A 24,329-nucleotide genomic window follows, 5' to 3' on the forward strand; every position below is an offset into this window, starting at 1 on the left:
TATCCGCGCTCAGGGTGGGACTGCTCTGCGGTGACGGAACAGTGATTTCCAGTCCAAACTCCGAACAGCGTTTCCAAGACTAATCGTTGGGAACGTGTCCAAGTGTGGATGGAGTTTTCTAGCCTCTCTGGCAGTCCTCATGAAAACATATTACTGCCAATGGGATAAGAGGTTTACAATATCTATTTGCTTGTAATTGAGCTCCTAGAGTGTGCAGCTCTCCTTTTCTTTTCCAAGCCTGGACTCGAACCAGGGTCTGTAGTGACGCCTCTAGCACTGAGATGCAGTGCCTTAGACCACTGCGCCACTCAGGGGCATCCCTCCCCATTCTAACTGTATACTGTCTTCAGATGAAGCACACAAGTCGAACACACCCATGCCATATCACTCATTGTAACTAATTCACTCATTGGGACAGTGGTTTTGTAATGTGCAAAGCAAGATAATAAACAGCATGAGACATAGGCTCGTGATTTCTAATACACCCCACTCCCTTACCCTCCCACCTCTCTTTAACTCCCTCTCTCTTTACTTTCCTCCCACCTGTATACAGGTTACAGAGTCATAGAATTTCCAATACACTCCACTCCCTTCTTCACCTCCTGCTTCTCTACCTCTCTTCACCTCCCTCCTCCCCTCTTTTTTTTTTAACTACTCCATTCCACCTGTAGATGTATAAAAGTCCCCCGATCCGTCAGATCGGCCTCACTCCCTGCTAACTGAATGGTCAGCCTGTTAACTCTGATGTTAGCCATGGGTACATTAAAGATCATTGGTGTACTGCTGTTGATATGTGGGTACCGCACAGTGGCTAGCACAGAAGAAGGGTGAGTGACAGATCGGCTGAGATTTTGATATTGATCCAAGTGCTATGGTGGTGGATGTCTAATTGCATCATTTGAATGAAGTGGTTCAATGTTAAATTGATTTTGTCATTATTATACCTTATCAGTTTTTTACTGATAAGTATTCTTTACTAGCAACGTTTTTGAAGGATTTTAATTTAGTTGGATGATTTGTAGAACTTGATGCTTATTGTGAAGACATCATTGAGGAACATATAGTGTATACCAACAGAGCCAAGTATTTAGAGAGTTTGGCTGTTGAGGTTTTATGATGCATTTACATGACGGTACAGCGTTCTATGACAGCCATGTTAGGGTCCCATTAAAACATTACATAGGAAATACACAGAGTGTACAAAACAGTAACTCGATATTAGGAAGGTTGTCTTAATGTGTTGTACGCTCAGTGTATTTCAATAACGCTATGTAACTAAATGTCTAGATTTAGAACAATATGCAGAAGTTGGCCCAGCTCTCTAAATACATGGCTATGACTGTACTCGACAATCTTTTATTTATCGATTTAACTAGGCAAGTCAGTTTAGAACACATTCTTATTTTCAATGACGGCCTAGTGGTTTTAACTGCCTATTCAGGGGCAGAACGGCAGATTTGCACCTTGTCAGCTCAGGGGTTTGATCTTGCAACCTTCCGGTTACTAGTCCAACGCTCTAACCACTAACCCTGCCGCCCCATGTCTGTTCTGGTGGAACCGGTTTAAACAGCGGTGACTTTGGATGGTTGAATAATTGGTCGCTAGTGTCTCACGAGGTTCTGTGAATGGCTTGTTTCCTCTCAAGTTATTCTGAATGATTTTAAAACAGCCACTTGTTTTCTGATGCATTGATGCTTTTAAATAATTGTACTCTACTTGTACAGTATAGAAGATAACCTCTGCGGGTGTATTTTATACGATGATTTCTTATTCTTGACATCGAATAAGGATAGATCATGTTCTGTAACTTTTCTGTTCATGATTCATCTAACTGTGGATTAGATTGCACTAATGCGCTGACTGTAAGTCGCTCTGGATAAAAGTGTCTGCTAGATGACCAAAATGTAAATGTAAAAAATGTCATCTGAAACTCACTATTCACCAGTGTTGGGGAGTAGTGAACTACATTTAGTTCAGCTAGTAATTGAATTGCATTTAGTGGTAGCTTGGTGGTAATTGAGCTAAATTCAAATCTTGGTAGTGTTTTCAGCAGTGAATTACTTTTTTGCCATCTAGTGGTGCAGCTAACTACTGGAACTACACACTACTTTTTCTAAACTGTCTAAGCCTCTGAGAATGTTCTAAGAACATGATGGTCCCAAGTGAATGTTCACGGGGGGACCTTTGTCTTGTTCCCTGTACGTTCCCATGTTATAACCGGTTTAGGACGTTCTCAGGACTTTCATTTTACTAGTCCTCAGGATGTTGCGTGATGGTCCCAATGGAATGTTCTTTAGGGGACATTTTTATAAGCCCCCTTAGGATGACGTTTGCCCCTGGAGGTTTAGTCTAGTTCCCCGTCCCGGGGATGTCCCCTAGGATGTTTTTAGGAAGTTCTTTGGACGCTGTGTCATGGTCCCATGGAGGTTTTGTCTAGTTCCCGGTTTGTCCCGGGGATGTCCCATAGGATGTTTTTAGGGCAACCTTGGAATGTTGTGTCATGGTCCCCTGAAGGTTTTTGTCATGTGATGGTCCCAGGTGTCCCAAACCATTATAAATAAAGTAATGAAATGGTATGGGGGTTTGAGTCGATTTCCGCGGCCCTGCGAATCTAATTACCATAATACAAAAATCCCTATCAAAATCAGTCAGTTTAAGCTAGAAATATGTTTTTTTTCCATTGATGCATCCGCCGATGTCACACTCAACCAAGCATCTGCAGTGGAAGGTGGCAGAGCCAGAGCGGTGTTTGTCAGACCATGAGACATCCCGAAAATCGGTCTTCTCACTAACTCGTCTGTAGCATCCGGAACGGTTTGGCCTACAGACTATTCTGACCCCTCTATGGAAAGATGAGACTCTCGTGTACAAGATGGCGTTTGCTCTCCGACCCCCACAAGCGTCTGAAGTCGGTACAGCCGATCAGCCAACTTCTGTCTGTAGTGTGCCCAGTCGTGTGAAATCCATAGATTAGGGCCAAGTCAATTTATTTCAATTGACTGATTTTCCTTATATGAACTGTAACTCAGAACGCCATCTGCACTGCTATTTTAGTGACTATTCTCTCATTGATTTCATTTAGTTAGTTCGGCACGTTGAGTTTGTGTTTTCAGGATTGTTGTCTGATGTGGGCGCAGCATATTATTCTGTTTTAATGTTACTCCTGAACCACTATGATAAATGTAATTCCAGTGTGAATTAATTGGTAGCTTGGTCAACTACATTTTCAGAGTACCTTCCCCAACACTGCTATTCACCTATTCATTTTCATTTCCTGTTTTCATTTACATTTGTGTTTCTTTTACACAGCTATGAAAGAACAGTGAGAGATGCTGGTAAGTTTGTCATATAAAAAGTACACATTTGTTTTAATCTTGCTCACATTCTGCCTAACTAATGAGGTGGCAGTAGTAGCAGGGACCCACCTGATTCAACCTATCAAGAGCTTGATTATTAAATGATTAGTTGAGTCCAGTGATTTAGTGTCGGGCTAGAACAAAGGTGTGCACCCCGCCGCTGTGGGTCTATTCTAGGGCAGATGATAGAATTCAAGACAAGAGGCTCAGTCAGTACTATCCAGCCACGTGATCTAGTCTGAGTCCCAAATGGCACCCTATTCCCTATAAAAGTGGACCATGGACTCTTGTCAAAAGTAGTGCACGACATAGGGGAAAGGGTGCCATTTGGGGTCGTTGGGAACGTGATGGACTTTCCTCCTTTTACTCTTATCTTCGTATACCTATACATCCCCTCCCCTATACAATGCAACCTGCTTACACATCACTAAACATGCGTGCACACACAAGCACACACACAGAGCACACACACAAGCACACACACTTCCTATAAGACAGCGCAGGAGGGTGCCATATAGTGATTCATTTAGGGCCTGAGTGTTCCATAATGTTTTCATAACGCAGATTCCAAATGCATTACTGTTGATACGGTAGTCAGTGTTCTGTTGCCAACTTGTTGCGCAATGCCACCTTGACTTTGTAGCAGTGAGGACAACACGCGACGGCCAATATGGTATAATGCTATTTAGCCATGACGATTTGCTTTGATCAGCCAACTGATCCATGATATTTGCCTTATTGGTAATATAAACTGGCACAAATTCTTCACAGTAACTGGCATTCAGTGATGCCAGTTGAGATCAAGTATTTCCTGTTATTTAATGTTCGGTGATGTCAGAGAGATTTGTTTGCGATAGAGAGAAGATTTTTCAGAGCCTCGCTAACTCTCCCTCTTTCCCGCCCCTCTCTCGTCATCTCTCCTCCCGTCTCTCTCTGTCACAGCCATCCTGACCTCCTGTGACTTTAACCAGGAAAGTACGCCGTTCTGTCAGTTCCAGCAGGACGGCGCGGACAACAGTGATTGGACAAGACATAAAGGCGCCACCCCTACACCAGGAACAGGACCCCCCGGGGACTACCCTGACGGCAGTGAGTAGTGTTTGACCTTAAAACGCCCACCTGAAACATTATTCAATGATTAGTTCCCTCTTCTATCCACGTAATGGGGGAAAAAGGATCTCATTTGAGATTTACCTACATACCTACATATCTCATATTGCCCAACCAAGATACAAGAGAATGCCACGTTCCACGAGTCATGCTGCGAGTCATGGTAGCCTGGATGCCAGTCAGTTTCGGTTGTCTTTGTTGTCACTATCGAGACGTGTGTGTGTCCTGAGAAGACACAGAAGGCTTTGTCCAAAATGGCACCACTTGACTCTGGTCCAAAATAGTAGACTATATAAGGACTATTCTCCATCACCGTTTCTTTCTATGTTTCTCTGTTTTTCTCTCTCTCTCTTTCTGTTTCTCTGTTTTTCTCTCTCTCTCTTTCTCTGTCTCTCTCGTTCTCTCTTTTCCCTCTCTCTGGATAATATTGTTATTAGTGAGGGAGCTTGTCCCGGTACGTACCTCTTTACTATGTATCTGGGTTATTTCTCTTTTAGATGGTTTCTACATCTACCATGAGTGTGACAACGTGGCCAATGGGCAGAAGGCTCGTCTCCTCAGCCCAGCTCTCACCTCGCCCTCAGCCCAGATCTGTGTCCAGTTCCGCTATTACATGTACGGCTCAGACAACCAGAACCACCTGCGCGTGCTGGCTAAGCGGCCCAGCTCAGAGGACAACGTCTGGGAGAAGACAGGGATCCAGAGCCCCTCCTGGCTTGGAGCTTCCATTACTGTGGCCAAACCAGCAGGACAGAGCCTAAATGTGAGAGAGTGTGTGTGTGTGTGTGTGTGTGTGTGCGTGCGTGCGTGTGTGTGTGTCGCTGGTTCAGACCTGGGTTCAAATACTATTTTAAATCATTTTAAATACTTTATCTGGGCTTGATTGATCTTATGGACCAAGAGCATAGTTCCAAAACTGCAACAACAAACCTTTTTTTTATATATAAGGTTTAGGGAAAGTAGTTGCCGAGACACTAATGTTTATATGTGTCCGCTTTCAACAAGTTTCACCTAAAGTTGTTGCTAAAACATTGGTGTGTGTGTGTTCAGATTAGTCAGGTCACAATTCTCCATATTAACTCTACATTAACATATTAACTCTGGGTTTACAGATCGTGTTTGAGGCACAGCGAGGGCTCAGCGATTCGTGTGACTCAGCGCTGGATAATATTGTCATTAGTGAGGGAGCTTGTCCCGGTACATACCTCTTTACTATGTATCTCCGTTCTTTCTCTCTTTCCCTCGCTCTCTTCACCTTTTATACTGTTTTATCTGTTTGTCTAGACGTCTGTTTTGATCAATCCCATGTATTTCCACAGCCTGTCTTACTGGTTGTGACTTCGACACCTTTGATGAGCTGTGTGGGTGGGATGCCAAATCACCTACACATCCTGAACTCTTCGGCTGGGAACAATTCATTGGAGGGACTGAGACCCCTGGGACTGGTCCTGACGATGATTTCTCCAAACCAGGCTGTGAGTATCAGTATTGTATCATTTTCACACTACTTAGCCGAGGAGAGCAGAGATGAGCTGTAGGCTACTGGACTGGCCTGGTTACACATCCACCATAGTTGCTGGAATGGTACTGGAAAAGACCATACGAAAAGAAAATATACGAGCCAGCCCAGTACTGTTTGGGTCGATATGACAGTGTGAAAATGCTTGTCAAATCATGTCATCACTATTAGATTTCTGTGTCTAATGTCTGTCCTGGTCTTCTTTCTCCATAGTCGGCCACTATCTGCTTATGGACTCAGTATATGCTGTCCCTGGAGAGAAATCAGAGCTGTGGAGTCCCATCACCTCCACCGGCTCCTCTGGCTGTCTGGACCTCACCTTCCATTACTACATGTGGGGAACTGCCACCGCAATGAAGCTCCAAGTGCACGCTGTGACCGCAGGTAAGACCCAACAAGCTTACTGAGGGCAAGATAATAGAAGGCTTGCAGTTGTCACAAATCACCTAGCAACCACACCAGGCGCCATGTTGGAAGACCAAAGTCAGGTGGCAAGTAGCCTAGTAGTCAAGATGGTTGGACTAGTAACCGAAACCAAACTGAATCCCCGAGCTGACAAGGTGACAAATCTGTCGATCACCACCACATGTTTCAGTCTCTAGCTCTCTCTCTCTACCTTTCTCCATAAACTCTGACCACCTCTTCACCCCCCCCCCCCCTCCCCCTCCCCCCAGGAGGAAACCTTGGAGCCCCCATCTTCTCATTGACAGGGAACCAGGGCCAGAGCTGGAAGCCTGCAGACATACGCTACCTTGGCTCAGGTGACATGCAGGTAAACCTAGTAGGGTTTTATTCTTTATTTGGATCCCCATAAAATGGCACCGCTAGTCTTCCTGGGGTCCAAAATAACTTTAGAACTGGGGGGAGAGACCAAAAAGACTTTGCTTTCAAAGGCATGTTGATCTTGAATCTGGTTTTCAACCCTTCCTCCTAGAAGCACAAATGTGGTTGTATTTTGTGAAGAGTAAAGAGCTAATTGAAAGAACCTTAACTTTTTTCCTTTTCTTTGAACGTTCGTTTGATGAAGAGTGTTTCGGTCGCAGTCTATGGTTACGGTTGTGATAAATATGTCCCTTGTGTTTGTGTATCAGTTTGTGATTGTTGGTGTTTACGGTGAGACCCCTGAGACAGACATCGCTATAGACGCAGTATGCATCACAGCCTGCACAGGTAAGGAATAATCTATGATCTGAGATAATACAGTATAAAATCTATTGATGTCTTATGATCTTTGAAAACTGCCAGCCTCGAGTTTATTTTGTTCTTCTGAAATTATCGTTTTGTATATCATATGTTTTCCTTGGTTATTTCAGCTCCACCAACTCCCAGCCCAACTACACCAAAACCCTCAACTCCTGGACCAACTACACCTAAACCCTCAACTCCTGGACCAACTACTCTTGGGCCAACTACACCAAAACCTTCAACTCCAGGACCAACTACACCTGGGCCATCATCACCAAAACCCTCAACTCCTGGCCCAACTACACCTAAACCCTCAACTCCTGGGCCATCAACACCAAAACCCTCAACTCCTGGACCAACTACACCTAAACCCTCAACTCCTTGGCCATCAACACCAAAACCCTCAACTCCTGGGCCAACTACGCCAAAACCTTCAACTCCAGGAACAACTACTCCTGGGCCATCAACACCAAAGCCTTCAACTCCAGGACCAACTACTCCTGGGCCATCAACACCAAAACCTTCAACTCCTGGACCATCAACACCAAAACCTTCAACTCCTGGACCAACTACACCTAAACCCTCAACTCCTGGGCCATCAACACCAAAACCCTCAACTCCTGGGCCAACTACGCCAAAACCTTCAACTCCAGGACCAACTACTCCTGGGCCATCAACACCAAAGCCTTCAACTCCAGGACCAACTACTCCTGGGCCATCAACACCAAAACCTTCAACTCCTGGACCATCAACACCAAAACCTTCAACTCCAGGACCAACGACACCTGGGCCATCAACACCAAAACCTTCAACTCCTGGGCCATCAACACCAAAACCTACAACCACCAAACCACCAGGTGAGATTAACAGCCAATCAGATGATTTCATTATCACAATCAGAATCAAACACCACTTTCTGTATTCGCACAAAACAATTAATACAGTCCTAATGTTAACCACTTGTCTCCCTTCCATCCCACAACACTCTACCTCTTCTTCCTCTCCCCATCCCTCTCTTCCACCCTTCCCCACTCTCTCACTTATTCCTCCTCTCCATTGACCCTCCTTTTCCTCATCCTCTCCCTATCTCCTTTGCCCCCATCCCCCTTTCCTCTCCCTCTCTCTTTTGCCCTCCCCCCAAATCGTCCCCTCCCTCTTCTCCCCCCATAGTGAAGTGCCCTCCCAATGCTGAGTACATAGAGTGTGGCCCAGCCTGCATCCCCAGCTGTAAGGAACCCTCTACTAACTGCACTGGCTCCTGTATCAGCGCGTGTTTCTGTAAACCAGGCTTCGTGTTCAGAGGCAGTCGCTGCGTCCCCATCGAAACGTGTGGTTGTCTGGAGGGAGGTGTCTACTATGAGGTACGAGACCATCTGGGATTTTTTTTGTCTGTGGTTAAAAATGTTCGATATGATTTAACACAATAGTATATAAATATGATATTATTGTCTGGGGATAACAACAATGAGGTATTTTTTTTTAACCTTTACTAGGCAAGTCAGTTAATAACAAATTCTTATTTTCAATGACAGTCTATGAACAGTGGGTTAACTGCCTTGTTCAGGGGGCAGAATGACAGATTTGTACCTTGGGGATTTGATCTTGCAACCTTTTTGGTTAATAGTCTAACGCTCTAACCACTAGGCTATGCTGCCGCCCCGATAGTATGAGACAATCTGTAATAGTTAGTATGTGGTCCATGACGTTCAAGTTGGGAAACACTGTGATATACGACACTATTTACGATACAGTATACGATGCAATATGCGATGCGATATTTGAAACACCACGATACTTTTATTTGCAGAATGTCCACTGACATGGAAATTGATATGGCTCAAGTCAGCACGTCACAAATATACATTAAAAAGCACCAACGACGCAAGGAGAACACACGAAACCATTCACAAATAAACCATGCTTATTGTCAAACGACAGGTTAATAATCCACCTCTCTCCCCGTCCCTGTTGTTGTAGCCAGGAGAGATCGTCTTTGGTGACGGCTGCTCCAAGCTGTGTCGTTGCGCCGGCAACTACACTCTGGACTGTGTGGACAACGCCTGCTCTCCCGCGGAGGAGTGCCGCAACGGCGCATGCTATCCCAAAGGTGCAGTTGAGTTGAGTTGCCACAACTTGTAGAGACCTTGACATGTTCTTAGAATCGATAATAGTGATATGGAGGAAGAATCGTTGGGAAACCCTCGGGTATTGTGCCCTGTTTGATTCCTAGCTATGCAACAAAAGAGCATATATTGTGTGCATTTATGGCTCAGTACAAACCCTATTACCGTTATGTCAGGCATCACCGGCTGACAACTCTAGCCTGACGCATCAAGGAAGACATTTGAACACTAGCTACAGTGCCTTGCGAAAGTATTTGAACTTTGAACTTTTGAAACTTTTGAAACTTTGAAAATTTAAACGACACTTTTTATGGATATCTTTAAGAAATGGCTTTCTTCTTGTCACTCTTCCATAAAGGCCAGATTTGTGCAATATACGACTGATTGTTGTCCTATGGACAGAGTCCATGATCCAGAGTGATCATGGGCCTCTTGGCTGCATCTCTGATCAGTCTTCTCCTTGTATGAGCTGAAAGTTTAGAAGGACGGCCAGGTCTTGGTAGATTTGCAGTGGTCTGATACTCCTTCCATTTCAATATTATCGCTTGCACAGTGCTCCTTGGGATGTTTAAAGCTTGGGAAATATTTTTGTGTCCAAATCCGGCTTTAAACTTCTTCACAACAGTATCTCGGACCTGCCTGGTGTGTCCCTTGTTCTTCATGATACTCTCTGCGCTTTTAACGGACCTCTGAGACTATCACAGTGCAGGTGCATTTATACGGAGACTTGATTACACACAGGTGGATTGTATTTATCATCATTAGTCATTTAGGTCAACATTGGATCATTCAGAGATCCTCACTGCTGCACTGAAAGTAAAGGGGCTGAATAATTTTGCACGCCCAATTTTTACGTTTTTGATTTGTTAAAAAAGTTTGAAATATCCAATAAATGTTGTTCCACTTCATGATTGTGTCCCACTTGTTGTTGATTCTTCACAAAAAAATACAGTTTTATATCTTTATGTTTGAAGCCTGAAATGTGGCAAAAGGTCGCAAAGTTCAAGGGGGCCGAATACTTTCGCAAGGCACTGTATGTTTCCATTAACTTGTCCAGTGATTTTTTTCTGGGGGAGGAATTACTAATTCCGCTTACAACTTTATATCACTAGTCCCCCACAGGCACCTCTATCAATCAGTAGTATGATATTACCAATCTTATCCACCTGCTTAATATTCGCCACACAGTCTAGACACATTAGACACACATTTATATTGACTGCTATTGATTCCCAGCTATCTGATTCATCGATTGATTGATTACTCGATTCATGAATTGTTCCCTCCAGGCACTTCTACCTGTATAGCGTCCGGTGATCCTCACTACACCACCTTCGACAAGAAGAAGTACAACTTCATGGGGAACTGCAGCTACCTGATGTCCGAACCTTGTAACGACACCTCAGTGACACACTACGAGGTGCACGCCGACAACGAGAACCGCTATAACCTACCAACCATCTCCTACCTGAAGGCTGTGCACGTGTACGTGCGCGGGGTGAAGATCTCCGTGCTCAAGGGAGGCACCGTGCAGGTGAGAGAAAGATGGATTGAGAGATGGGGAGGGGGGGGGGGGGGCAGAGAGTGGGAGATGAGGGGTATGATGGGACGGATGGATGACATTTGAAACTTTTTTTTTACACATATTATAGCAATAGAAAAGATGATTTATAAAATGCGAAGCCCTGTATATGCTCAGACTAATTAGCACCAATATAAAGTGACGACACAGTATGAAAAGCACATATTATGTTTTACCCTGGCCTTTAGCCTTCAATATAAAGTAACAGACACAGTAAAGAAAAGTTTGCCTTTCAATTCAATAAGTCTTAGTGACCGGAGCGCCATTCCTGCGCAGCATTCAATACATAAAAAACATAGACACAGAACAGCACATAAAGAGGAAGCCAAATAATAAGAATTAAAAAAAAGGAATGCCCATCAATCACTAACCCATTTCTGTGTTTTCCCCCTCTCCTCCGTGTAGTTGAACGGTACCAACGTGAACATCCCTCTGACCCCAGCTGCAGGAGTGTCTGTGCTGATGTCTGGTAAACACTACACCGTAGCCACGGACTTTGGTGTGACGGTACGATACGACGGAAACCACTTCATGGATATCAAAGTCATCAAGGAGTGAGTCAAAACTGCTTCACCTGCAGAGACCAAATATGGGGTTTAGGCATATAGGTTCCCCTCCTACAGATTTGGGGACCCCAATATGATATGCCCTAAAAAATAACTATAAAAGTAACATTTCAAAAGAAAACAAATATAAGCCTCTCACGTTGTGATATGTTTATGATATAATTCTGCTGTGATTAAAATGCTTGAGAAAGCGATTAGCTCATAAACTTGTTTGCTCCTCTGTATTCAGCTATAAGGACAAGCTGTGTGGACTGTGTGGAGACTACAACGGAAACCCCAACGATGACTTCAGGAAACCTGATGGTTCTCTGACCCCCGACCCCAATGACTTTGGACACAGCTGGCTCACCGATCCTAAGTGAGTCACGCCACCAGTTAGACATGCGGGCGCAGGCAGGCACTCACACACAGAAAGACATGCACCTGTGCACATGCACACAAGCACACACGCATGCGCACACACACACACGGCTGATTCACTCTGTCTCGCCCTCCAGTTGTAACAAGCAGCCCAACATCACCATACCTGGCTGTACTGATGACGAGCAGGACAGGTACGAGAGCTCAGGATACTGCGGGATGCTACTGGACAAGAACGGACCTTTTGCTGTCTGTCACCCCAAGGTCAACCCCAATGTGAGTAATTACCTTACTTGTATCATTATGAATCTGCCCTCTAGATAAAGATACAGTATGTAATTCCCGGGATATCTAGCTATGTGGGAAACTAAGAAACGGGCAGTGTGGCAACGCAAGACTGCAGTACTCTAACTAAAGTCCTCGAGCTTTGTCTGCCATGTGTGTATGTTTCTGTGTGTGTCTCAGAGTTTCTTCAAGGACTGTCTGTTTGACCTGTGTGAGCTGGACGGTGCCAAGCCCATCCTGTGTGAAGCCATTGAGTCGTACGTAAATGAGTGTCAGGACCGAGGAGTCACCATTGGACCTTGGAGGAACAGCACCTTCTGCCGTGAGTAGAGATCACGGCTGGAGTCAATTCCATTTAAATTCCAGTCAATTTAGAAAGTTAAGCACATTTCAATTCCAGATTGTTTCCTCATTGAAAAGCATTTGAATAGATTTGGAATTAGAATTTTGAGTGAACTTCCCGAATTGATTGAAATTGAAATGGAATGGGCCCCAACCCTACACGCTGATAAGGAGGAAGAGGAGGATATTCAGGTTTTAAGATGATCAATATGATAATAATGTTTCGTTCACTCGCCGAAGACACTGTTATTAACACATCAAAGACCAAACAAGACAGTTCTGTTATTTAAAATCAACAAAGTCGTTCCCGAGAGACAGTCATGTTTTAAAGACCGGCCTCCTAATGTCTCCTCCCTCCTTCTCTCAGCTCTGAAATGCCCCCCCAACAGTCACTACATACCATGTGCCGCCCCATGCCAGCCCACCTGTGCCGCCAAGCCCCCCACGGGTTGTGACGGACCCTGCTCAGAGGGGTGTGTGTGCAACCCTGGGTACATCCTCAGCGCCGGGAAGTGTGTCAAAGAGAGCTCCTGCGGCTGCAAACACACTAACGGAGAGTACTACGAGGTAAGAGGGCATGTGTGTCATGTTATCAATGCCATTGTCTGAGTTGGAGGTTTTTCAAACATATTATACTGGACGGTGAAAGTGCAACGGCCCTCGCAGGCCTCGAACCCAGGACTCCCAGAGCATAGTAAACTTGCTAAGATTCTAACCCACTTCGGGAAGAACATAACCCCCCCCGTCGTCCTCGTCCCTCCAGCCTGGTGATGAGTGGTACATGGAGAACTGTAAGCTGAAGTGTTTCTGTGACGCCTCCTTCGTCACCTGCAAGCCCTCTGACTGCCCTCCCCTGCACGAGTGTAAGGTACAGGGAGGAGAGCTGGACTGCTACCCTACAGGTAAGTCCCTTTACATAAACGGTCTGAACACGCACACAAACACACACTCAAAAGGGTGTCTTGATGTCTGACGTCTTGGAAGTCAGGGTAGGTGACCAGGCTACGACCATATGAGTTGGCAAGACAACACAAAGAGGTCTGGAAGCAGGCGTTTATATCTCATGATATCTCCCTCGGCTCCATTTAACCCAGGTTCTCAGGACTGTGTGATCTCTGGGGACCCCCACTACAACACATTTGATGATAAGTTCTACAGCTTCATGGGAACCTGCACCTACACCCTGGCTAGGGCCTGCAAGAACAACACTGGTAATTACATGAGGATGATGTTCTGTAGTTCTAGCTCTGTCTTATCAGTTCTAGATTATGTAGTTCTAACACTGGGTTCTAGGTTCTGTAGTTCTAGCTCTGTCATATCAGTTCTAGATTATGTAGTTCTAACACTGGGTTCTAGGTTCTGTAGTTCTAGCTCTGTCTTAACAGTTCTAGATTATGTAGTTCTAACACTGGGTTCTAGATTCTATAATTCTAACTCTGGGTTCTAGGTTTGTAGTTCTAGCTCTGTCATATCAGTTCTAGATTACGTAGTTCTAACGCTGGGTTCCAGATTCTGTAGTTCTAACTCTGGGTTCTAGGTTCCGGGGGTTTTGAACTCTGGGTTCTAACTATGTTCTGCTGTGTTCTCAGGTCCACAGTTCTCCGTGGAGGGTAAGAACGAGGAGCGTGGTCTGGCTGGAGTGTCGTACCTGAAGAAGCTCTACGTGACTGTCGACGGAATCACCGTCACACTGATGAAGAGCAGGAGGGCTCTGGTACTTGTTGATCCATCAATCAATCAGTCAAATTTATAAACGCCCGTTTTACATCAGACGGTGTCACAGTGCTTTTGAAATAACGAGGCCTAGGCCCCAAAGAGCAAGAGCAAAGCAGAAGCAAACTTGTCCGAAGGAAGAAATAGACTTGCTATTAAACAGTAATGAACATAGACCTGTGACACTAACACAGTTATTAACATGTAATAACACTTTCCCATAAACATTGTTTTTTTTTTTATCATTCACATTCCACATCGCAGATGTGGTGGTGTCACTCAATTATCTCTGTCTTTCAAACTCCATGTCTCCCTTAATCAATTAGTGAAATTGCACAACGGCGATACACCCAAAGCCTTTCTTTCCCTTTTCAATACACATTTTGTCCGTCTTTCTCTTTCTCTCTGTCTTTGTCTCTTTTTTTAATCTTTTATCTCATTCATCGTCTATTTTACCAGTAATCCTTCAAATCTGTCCATCAATTGCGCCCTCCTCTTCTCTCGGACTGCTTTTTCCTCCTTTTTTGTCTATTTTTCTCCGGATCAGCGGAGACTTTCCTAGAATGAATCTCTCTTTCTGCCTCCACAGGTGAACGGAAAGCGCGTGTCCCTCCCTCACTACCCCTCTCCACTAATCTCTCTATCGCTAGCGGGCCAGTACATCACCCTGCAGACACCGTTCGGCCTCAAGGTGCGCTGGGACGGAAACCACTACGCCCAGATCTCAGTGCCCAGGTGTGTACTACGGACACAGGAAGTAGATCTCTAGCAACTTCCTTTTCCCTCTTAAGGCTCAAATTACACCCTATTCTTAAATTAGGTGTCTACGTACGTACGGGCAATGCCTTTGTTGTACTTTATCAATATTCATACAGATAATTGATCAACATTTATTCATCATTTAGAACCATTTCTGTTCCAAACATTCCACATCTTTCAACCTTTAGAGGAGTTTCAACTCAGTATCAATCCATTGGATCAACTAAAATCAACTAAAACCTTTTTTTTGTCATTCTCTCTCCATGAGTTCTGTTGTAGGATCTCGAGTAATCCATTGTTTTGTGTCTTGATATCTTTGTGGTAATCCAGAGGTTTGGTATCTTGGTATCTGTTGTGATCTTTTGGTAATAATCTGGTAGTCGTAATAATCTATTGGTTGTTGTCTATATCGGTGTCAAATCTATTGTGTCCTGTATTTTGATATTTTTAGTAGGATCTCTATATTAATCCACTGGTTGTATATCTTTGTATCTTGACCTTTGAACTAATCTACTGTGTTCAAATCAAATCGCATTTTATTGGTCACTTGCACATGGCTAGCAGATTATTGCGAGTGTAGCGACATGTTTGTGAAATGTCGTGTGTCTTGGTCTATCCGTCAGCTCCTACTCTGAACGGATGTGTGGTCTGTGCGGCGACTATGATGGTATCCCTAGCAACGACTTCACCAAGCCAGATGGATCCCAGGTCACCAGCTCCAAGGACTTTGGAAACAGCTGGAAGACTGAGGACGATGAGGATGCCACGTGAGTGGGAATTATGTGGGAATTTTCTCTTGGGAATACTGACTAATGAAGTCAGGAATATTTCTGCCCAGTAATGTATAATGTAGGTACACGCTTTAGGAAGTAGTTTAGTGTGCACTTTATCCTATATGCACTTATTAGGAGTAATAACTGTATTGTGCACTGTATTGGTATTACATTTCCTATTTTAAAGTGTTTACTAATTGTGTGTGTTTCCATAGATGCAAACCCGACACCAACCCAGACCCTGTCTGTGATCCATCACTGGAGGCAGAAGTGTCCAAACCAGAGAACTGTGGGATATTAACCGATACCAAAGGACCTTTCAGGTGAGCAACGGAGTCACATGGATACTTGACATGCAGAACCAACAACATATCCCTGCTGTGCGTGATCCATACCATATGTATCATTTAGACATAAACGCCCCGTTTAACACACCATGCACACACGTGAAAACATACACTAATCCATAAGTACATGGATACCTCCAAACTCACATGCTACGACCCCTGGTGCTTACAAACATGGATCTCTAGTCTATTGTAATATCTGTTTAGAATAATCCACGACTTTAATCCAGATAGCATGGTAAACACATGTTGGGCTGGCAATCTTACTCCTTTACATTCCACACCGCTAAGAATATCTAAGATTGTCTTATACATACAAGCCTACTATAGTTCACATGCCCTGACATGATTCAGGTCATAACACTTAACTCCCTCCATGTGTTCAAAACAAACAAAGTGGTTTATGGATTTGTGTGTTTGTCTTTACTTCTCTCTCTCTCTTTCTTCCTTTCACCCTCCCATTTCGTTCTTTCTTTCGTTCTTTCGTTCTTTCTTTCTTACTTTCTTTCTTTCTTTCGTTCGTTCTTTCGTTCTTTCTTTCTTTCTTTCTTTCTTTCGTTCGTTCTTTCATTCTTTCTTTCTTTCTTTCTTTCTCTAATACTTAACCCCCCCCCCTCTTCCTCACACATTAAATTCACCCCCCTCTCTCTCTCACCCTCCTCCTCTCCCCCATCAGAGAGTGCATTGCGTTGGTGGACCCCACTCCGTTCTTCCAGAGCTGTGTGTATGACATGTGTCGCTTCGTGGGCCAACAGCAGATGCTGTGTGACCAGCTCCAGGCCTACACTGACGCCTGCCTGGGTGCAGGGGCCACGGTTCACCCCTGGAGAAAGCCAGACTTCTGCCGTGAGTCTCATATATAAATATATATATATATATATAGACACACTCTGTCAGGCCCTCGAAGATTGGACCAAAATTTGGTTTGAAAACAGTTGGCAGGTCACAATTATGTGTCAGCTTGAGCAAAAGTTGAAAGAAGAAGCGAAAGTCCATATCTCAGGCTGCCACTTCAAAGTCACACATTAACACAGTTACGGAGAAAATATTGTTGTCCGTCAATAGTAAAGTTATTCCTTTTAATGTTGCAGCAAGCTTAAAGGGGCAATCTGCAGTTGCTACATTCATTTCATTTCTTGAACGGCATTTTTGGTTAAGGGCTTGTAAGTGAGCATTTCACAGTAAGGTCTACCTACGCCTGTTGTATTCGGCGCATGTGACAAATAAAGTTTGATTTGATGTGAAGCATGCTTTGTTATTGTTTCAACCGCTGACTGCCCCTTTAACCCAGATTTGTTACAATATGTTGTAACCCTGTTTCTGCCTTCCCCTTTTTTTTTGCTCTCCCTCCATAGCCCTGCCCTGTCCCCCTAACAGTTCCTACTCCATGTGTGTGAGCTCTTGTCCCGAGACCTGCCTGGGTGTCAGCGGCGCCCCTGGCTGTTCAGATGTGTGTGTGGAGGGGTGCGAGTGTAACCCCGGCTTCATCCTCAGTGACGACAAGTGTGTCCCTGTTAAAGACTGTGGCTGTGTTGACTCCTCTGCAGACTACCACCCTGTGAGTACGATTCTCTCTTTCACTTGGACAATTTCGGTGTGTACTGTAAAGCATCGAGGTTTGGTAAAGGGTACATTAGGATACAGTATGAATACAATACATTGCTAAATCATCCGAATATAAAATAAAATATGCACATCCAAAATGTCACTACACGTGCACATTCAGAAATACCCAAAACTTGATACTGAACTGTACACAACGTTTATATGTGCTGTATCTTGTATTTTTCAAGTTAGACTTTTTTTTGTAAAAGATACCTGTTGACTTCCCTGTAAAATATAAAGGTTAATAAATCAAATTAAATTAACATTTCCCTGGGCTATTCACGGCAGTCAGGTACTGTAGTCTGAACATGGTGTGTGTTTTTCAGGTGGGTGATGACTGGTACCTGGAGGGCTGTAAGGAGAAGTGTGTGTGTCTGGGCGGGGGGGTGATACAGTGTCACAACACCACCTGTACCCTGACAGAGAGCTGTGGCCTGCAGGACGGAGAGTTAGGATGTTACCCACTGGGTACGACACACACACACACACACACGCACAAACAGGAGGGAGAGTACGGATGCCAATGTAATTTTTTTTTGTGTGTGTCATTTATTTTACTTGGCCTTTATTTTGGGGGGTAAGATTGAAAAGCGTCTTTGGGCGACAAGCACTATACAATTGCGGGGTCTCAGTCTCGTACAGTTGTAGCTTTTGAAATGTGTATGTTCTTATAAGAAATATTGTAAATGGGGCTATCAGTGCGCCCTCAAAACATCAGTTTAAACTTCTATGAAAACAAAACATGATCAACTCAAATCTAAACTCTACCCTCCTCTACTCACAGAAACGGGGATCTGCACGGTCCAGGGTGACCCTCACTACACCTCTTTCGATAAGAGGGTGCACAACTTCATGGGTTCCTGCTCCTACACCCTCACCAAGCCCTGCAACGAAACCTCCGGGATGCCGCACTTCACCGTTGACGCCCAGAACGAGCACCGAGGCAGCAACAAGAAGGTGTCGTACGTCAAAGCCGTCGTGGTTAAGGTGTACGGGGTCACCGTCGTCCTGGGGAAAGGGCGCAAAATACAGGTGAGGAACATGGGGAGGTAAAGCTACAGCACGACCTGGTTTATTCAGTTATGCTGGCAGAGTGGCAAGATAAGGCCTCACAAGTGTGGTCAATAAAAATATACTTTAGACGTTATGGTGGCAAAGTAGGAACAAACTGGGAGTAAATGTCTTGAAATGGAATACGAAAACAACAATGCATACCAATGAAAATGCTGTACATTATCAGTAGATACCCACGTACTGTACAATCTGCTAAGTTAACTCCAATTTAAAAGGGTTACACCCTCCTCTCATCTCTTCCAGGTCAACGGAACCCTGGTGACCCCTCCTGTGACTCTGACCAGTGGGGTGAAGGTCTACCTGAGCGGGAAGTTTGTTGTCTTGGAGACGACCTTTGGCCTGAGGGTGAGGTTCGATGGCAACCACCACGCTGACGTCACTCTGCCCTCCTCCTACAACGGTCTGCTCTGTGGACTCTGTGGTAAGAGATAATCAATCAATCATGTTATTAAAAGGCATGTAAAAAAAAATGCCCTCGTAAGTTATTTCACCCACTTTTATCATATCCCCTTTGTAGTGGGTAGTAGATTTATGTAGTCTTTATGTAGTCTTGTCTGAACACCACTTTGAGTATCATTTTATATCTTGACTTGACTGCTTTAAAATATAATTTTACCCCAACCCAGCTAACAGTTTGTATGCAAAGTAGCTGTTGATGTGGGCAGTAGTAACTGGTTCCATCTATCCTCTATTGTAGGAAACTTCAACGGCCAACCCGGTGATGACAACATCAAGCCAGACGGTAAGCCAACCGGCAACACAAACGATCTGGGAGAGAGCTGGCAGGTGCCTGACGACCGCCCCGAGTGAGTCACACACACACCTGAAACACACGACACACATTCATGTTTCAGTTTCAATGTTTTTATTTATCCAGCACTGTCAGGAAGAACTGTTACATTTAGCCTAGATTCCATTGTTTTTGTATGAATTATGACCTATAGGTCTGACTCCATCGAGGAGATTTAGTTTCCATCCTCGACAGGGACGTCTTTGACATTCATCCCTTCCTTTCTTCCTTTCATCAATCCCTCCTTCCCTCTCTCTTCTTTCAGCTGTACCCACGGTGGAGGAGAGGAGGGGTGCGATCCCAATGTTGAGGCAGAAGCTGAGAAACCCACCAGCTGTGGCATGATCACGGACCCCAACGGTGAGACTCACACACAGCACACAGAGAAACATCACACAGACGCATGGAAACACAAATTACAGCTGTCGGACATTAACACCGGACAGAAAATCATAGACATGCTCAATCCAGGTACACTCTTTCACAAAACGTGTTATATTCATGTTATTACATACCACTTGTACTGTGTCTTTCAGTCTCCATTTACTAAAGCCATTTCTCATTTCTGTAGAGCAAGAGATTGTATTTAAACGAAACATCATTGATTCTAGAGATAAGTGAGAGAGTTGTGCCTGAATTGTCAGCTAACTTACTACGACCATTACTCATCGGTCATTTGTCCAATTCTCTCAGTTGTCTTACAGCATTTTTTGGTCGATTGTGTTACTACATATAATTTGTACAATGTTAAAACTATTTATTGATAATTCTTCACTGTCCCAGCTATTTAGCACCATTCATTTCTCCATCCATTCTCTCTCAGGTATATTCAAGCCGTGCCACGCGGTGGTTCCCCCCAACATTTACCAGGAGAACTGTGTGTACGACCAGTGTGCTACGGGAGGGGAGACGGTGGCCCTGTGTCAGGCTATAGAGAGCTACGCTGACCTGTGTGCCTGGGCTGGAGTACCCATCGTGTGGAGGAATAACACCTTCTGTCGTAAGTCACATACCGACATGCGCGCAGACACGCACGCACATTGAAACACAGGTATGCACGCAAACGCATACACACACACCTTCCCGACTGTGTGTAGTCTAACTAACACACCTGTGCTCCATGTGCTGTAACAGACCTGTGCTCCATGTGCTGTAACAGACCTGTGCTCCATGTGCTGTAACAGACCTGTGCTCCATGTGGTGTAACAGACCTGTGCTCCATTAGCTGTAACAGAACCGTGCTCCATGTGCTGTAACGGACCTGTGCTGTAACACACCTGTGTTCCATGTGGTGTAACACACCTGTGCTCCATGTGCTATAACAGAACCGTGCTCCATGTGCTGTAACACACCTGTGCTCCATGTGCTGTAACACACCTGTGCTCCATGTGCTGTAACACACCTGTGCTCCATGTGGGGTAACAGACCTGTGCTCCATGTGCTATAACAGAACCGTGCTCCATGTGGTGTAACACACCTGTGCTCCATGTACTGTAACACACCTGTGCTCCATGTGATGTAACACACCTGTGCTCCATGTGCTGTAACACACCTGTGCTCCATGTGCTGTAACATACCTGTGCTCCAGGTGCTGTAACACACCTGTGCTCCATGTGCTGTAACACACCTGTGCTCCATGTGCTGTAACACACCTGTGAGTCCTTTATGTGTACTGAGTCCTATCTCTATTGGGTAACACCACGATTGTGAAAGTGGTGTGCCACAAGGATTAGTCTCACTACCAATTCAAATCCCATGTTCCCTCTGTTCTCCCCCTTTCTTGGGTAGCAGCAATACAGATGATTCTCATTGCCCATCAGTAACCCCTCTCTCTCTCTCTTCCCCTCTCCCCCCAGCTCTGAAGTGTCTCCCAGGCAGCCACTACGAGCCATGTGGTAACGCCTGTCCTTCCAGCTGTCAGAACCCTAACTTCAACGCCACCTGTGCCCAGCCCTGTGTAGAGGGGTGCGTGTGTGACCCCGGCCTGCTACTCAGCGGTGACAAGTGTGTTCCACCCAGCCAGTGTGGCTGCACCGACAAAGATAACAACTACAGGCCTGTAAGAATGGAGGAACCAAGTTATGACTTGACTAGTGAAGTTTACATAGTAGTCAATACAATGACCTGAGACTTATAGGAAGGGTGTAAACAGAGGCTAGCTCATTTAGCTCATGTGGTTGATTGACTAAAATAATGAAGTGGTTTATTGACTAACTAAGATGGTTGATTGTTATATGTCTGTGGGACTGTGTCTCATGTCCATATCTCTCCTTTTTTGTGTGTGTGTGTGTGTGTGTGTGTGTGTGTGTGTGTGTGTGTGTGTGCCCTAGGTGGGAGACAGTTGGTTCACTGAGCTGGACTGTTCGGAGCGTTGTAAGTGTAACCCTGGCAACAACATTGTCTGTGAGCCATGGCAGTGTAGTCCCGCCCAGGAGTGTAAGGTGTTGCAGGGAGAGCTGGCATGTGTTTCAACAGGTAAATGCCACAGCACCTTTCAGGGCTTTTTCTTAGTCTTTGTTGTGTTGTTTATTTTGCTACTGTTACTGGGACAGAAATATTTTGGTTTCCCAGATACAAATTCCTAATTATAATGAATTATTAGTCCTGAACTAAAAAGCATTTCGAGAATCTCCATTGAACATGCTTCTGGCCTCCTGGGTGGCGCAGTGGTCTAAGACACTGTGCCACTAGCTGTGCCACCAGAGACTCTGGGTTTGAGCCCAGGCTCTGTCGCCGCCAGCCGCGACCGGGAGGTCCATGGGGCGACGCACAATTGGCCTAGAGTCGTCACGGTTAGGGAGGGTTTGGTCGGTAGGGATATCCTTGTCTCATCGCGGACTAGCGACTCCTGTGGCAGGCCGGGCGCAGTGCACGCTGACCAGGTCGCCAGGTGCATGGTGTTTCCTCCGACACATTGGTGCGGCTGGCTTCCGGGTTGGATGTGCGCTGTGTTAAGAAGCAGTGCAGCTTGGTTGGGTTGTGTTTTGGAATGACGCATGACTCTCGACATTCGTCTCTCCCGAGCCCATATAGGAGTTGTAGCGATGAGACAAGACAGTAACTACTAACAATTGGATACCACGAAATTAGGGAGAAAAAAACAAAAACATGCTTCTAAGACCTAGTCCAGGACTAGGCTTAATCTGTGGCTGGAAAACCAGCTCTAAGTATATCTTCACTTTGAAGTGAATGTGCCACTGCCTGTATATGAAGAACTCCCAAGAAGACATCCCTAACCCAGATATGAATGTCTCTGTGTCTCTCCCCAGGTTTGGGTGTGTGTCATGTGGCCGGAGATCCTCACTACTACACCTTTGATGGTGTCATGCACACCTTCATGGGCACCTGTACCTATACACTGGTGGAGGTATGTAACCGTCGTCTCTCAACCTCTCTTCCTCTTCCCCTCTGTCTCTCCCGATCCCTGTAACACATCTCCCTCTCACCTTCCCTCTAACCCCCCCCCCTCGTTATCCCTCTCTCCCTTAGGTGTGTAACTCCACCAAGGTAACTCCGTTCACCATCGTGGCGAAAAACGAGGAGCGTGGTCAACCGGAGGCGTCGTACGTGCGCTCCGTCACGGTCTATCTTCCCAACGCCAACATCACACTTCAAAAGAGCAACAGAGTTCTGGTGAGATGGAGTTCAAGGTCAAACCCCGGTTGTCTGTTTTTGGTGAGAATAGAAATGTGTGTATGGCTTACAGGCTTATGCCTCAGTCTCATCGCAGCAAACATAGACAGAAAACACAAAACAGGGAGAGAGATCCATTGGTAAGCATGCTTAGAATCACGTTTGTCAAGAGTAGCGAAAAGTAGAAGTTTGACGCTTTGGCTCAATCCTGAGCACAGTTTCCTTTGTTTTCATTATCTTTGGGGGGGGGGGGGTATTTGGGATGTTAGGCCTATCCTTGAGGGGGCTTCAACACCGGCAAGCCACTTTGTGGAACCGCCCATGGAAGCTGTGATAGTGAAGTTTGAGGAACAACAACCCATATGCCTTATTCGTTATTGATTTCCACTAATCACCTCTACTTTATCCCCCCCCCCCCACCTCTCTATTTCTCTCTCGCCTCTCCAGTTGGATGGGCGCAGGGTACGTACTCCTCTGTCCATCGGTGTGGCCGGGGCCAGGGTCTTGAGTAGTGGTGTCTACAGTCTACTGGACACTGATTTTGGCCTGATGGTCAAGTTTGATGGAGTCCACCACCTGGAGATCACCGTCCCTGGAGAGTACTTCAACAAGGTACGACTGAGCCCAACTATAGTAATGCTGCTGTACAATAATGTGAATAATACAACTTATAATGATGGTAAAATTAAGCCTTTCACACAATACATGTCTTGGCCATACTAAAATACTCCGACCTACATTTTAAAGGGACTTCTAATGATTTTCTCTGCCCTTTTCATTCTTGGAATTATCCACACTGTTCAATTTTATTTTATTTTATTTTACCCGTTTTCTCTCCCCAATTTCAATCTTGTCTCATTGCTGCAACTTCCCAACCGGCTCGGGAGGCGATGGTCAAAGTCGTGCGTCCCCCGAAACATGACCCGCCAAACCGCGCTTCTTAACACCCGGCCACTTAACCAGTCGCACCAATGTGTCGGAGGAAACACCGTTCACCTGACGACCGAGGTCAGCTTGCAGGCACGCTACAAGCAGTCGATAGAGCGCGATGAGCAAAGTAAAGCCCCCCCCAGCTAAACACTCCCCTAACCCGGACAACGCTGGGCCAATTGTGCACCATCCAATGGGACTCCCGATCAAATCAAATGTTATTTGTCACATGTGCCGAATACAGCAGGTGTAGACTTTACAGTGAAATGCTTACTTA

The 24,329-nt window shown here is 45.2% G+C and overlaps 1 protein-coding gene across 1 annotated transcript in view; it reads left to right on the top strand.

Annotated features, from left to right (window-relative positions):
* The first annotated feature begins 673 nt into the window (after positions 1-673).
* zanl (zonadhesin, like) overlaps positions 674-24,329 on the top strand; it is a 33,843-nt gene continuing 10,187 nt past the window's right edge. The window contains exons 1-37 of the mRNA XM_036957793.2: positions 674-827; positions 3,310-3,335; positions 4,299-4,445; positions 4,964-5,229; positions 5,579-5,663; positions 5,786-5,941; positions 6,199-6,369; positions 6,660-6,757; positions 7,077-7,155; positions 7,299-8,027; positions 8,341-8,531; positions 9,148-9,277; positions 10,583-10,827; positions 11,281-11,429; positions 11,671-11,799; positions 11,939-12,077; positions 12,267-12,408; positions 12,796-12,995; positions 13,192-13,330; positions 13,523-13,639; positions 14,018-14,142; positions 14,731-14,876; positions 15,524-15,667; positions 15,889-15,996; positions 16,697-16,866; positions 17,376-17,578; positions 17,952-18,093; positions 18,410-18,657; positions 18,943-19,120; positions 19,397-19,505; positions 19,755-19,849; positions 20,313-20,489; positions 21,346-21,548; positions 21,820-21,964; positions 22,759-22,856; positions 22,979-23,122; positions 23,570-23,734. Of these exons, the coding sequence (XP_036813688.2) occupies positions 724-827; positions 3,310-3,335; positions 4,299-4,445; positions 4,964-5,229; positions 5,579-5,663; positions 5,786-5,941; positions 6,199-6,369; positions 6,660-6,757; positions 7,077-7,155; positions 7,299-8,027; positions 8,341-8,531; positions 9,148-9,277; positions 10,583-10,827; positions 11,281-11,429; positions 11,671-11,799; positions 11,939-12,077; positions 12,267-12,408; positions 12,796-12,995; positions 13,192-13,330; positions 13,523-13,639; positions 14,018-14,142; positions 14,731-14,876; positions 15,524-15,667; positions 15,889-15,996; positions 16,697-16,866; positions 17,376-17,578; positions 17,952-18,093; positions 18,410-18,657; positions 18,943-19,120; positions 19,397-19,505; positions 19,755-19,849; positions 20,313-20,489; positions 21,346-21,548; positions 21,820-21,964; positions 22,759-22,856; positions 22,979-23,122; positions 23,570-23,734 (6,042 nt within the window). The 5' untranslated portion in view covers positions 674-723. The remainder of the gene's footprint in view (positions 828-3,309; positions 3,336-4,298; positions 4,446-4,963; positions 5,230-5,578; positions 5,664-5,785; positions 5,942-6,198; positions 6,370-6,659; positions 6,758-7,076; positions 7,156-7,298; positions 8,028-8,340; positions 8,532-9,147; positions 9,278-10,582; positions 10,828-11,280; positions 11,430-11,670; positions 11,800-11,938; positions 12,078-12,266; positions 12,409-12,795; positions 12,996-13,191; positions 13,331-13,522; positions 13,640-14,017; positions 14,143-14,730; positions 14,877-15,523; positions 15,668-15,888; positions 15,997-16,696; positions 16,867-17,375; positions 17,579-17,951; positions 18,094-18,409; positions 18,658-18,942; positions 19,121-19,396; positions 19,506-19,754; positions 19,850-20,312; positions 20,490-21,345; positions 21,549-21,819; positions 21,965-22,758; positions 22,857-22,978; positions 23,123-23,569; positions 23,735-24,329) is intronic.

This window comes from Oncorhynchus mykiss, chromosome 21 (assembly GCF_057628025.1).
Source record: "Oncorhynchus mykiss isolate SJ-2025 chromosome 21, ASM5762802v1, whole genome shotgun sequence".
NCBI classification, from domain to species: Eukaryota; Metazoa; Chordata; class Actinopteri; order Salmoniformes; family Salmonidae; genus Oncorhynchus; species Oncorhynchus mykiss.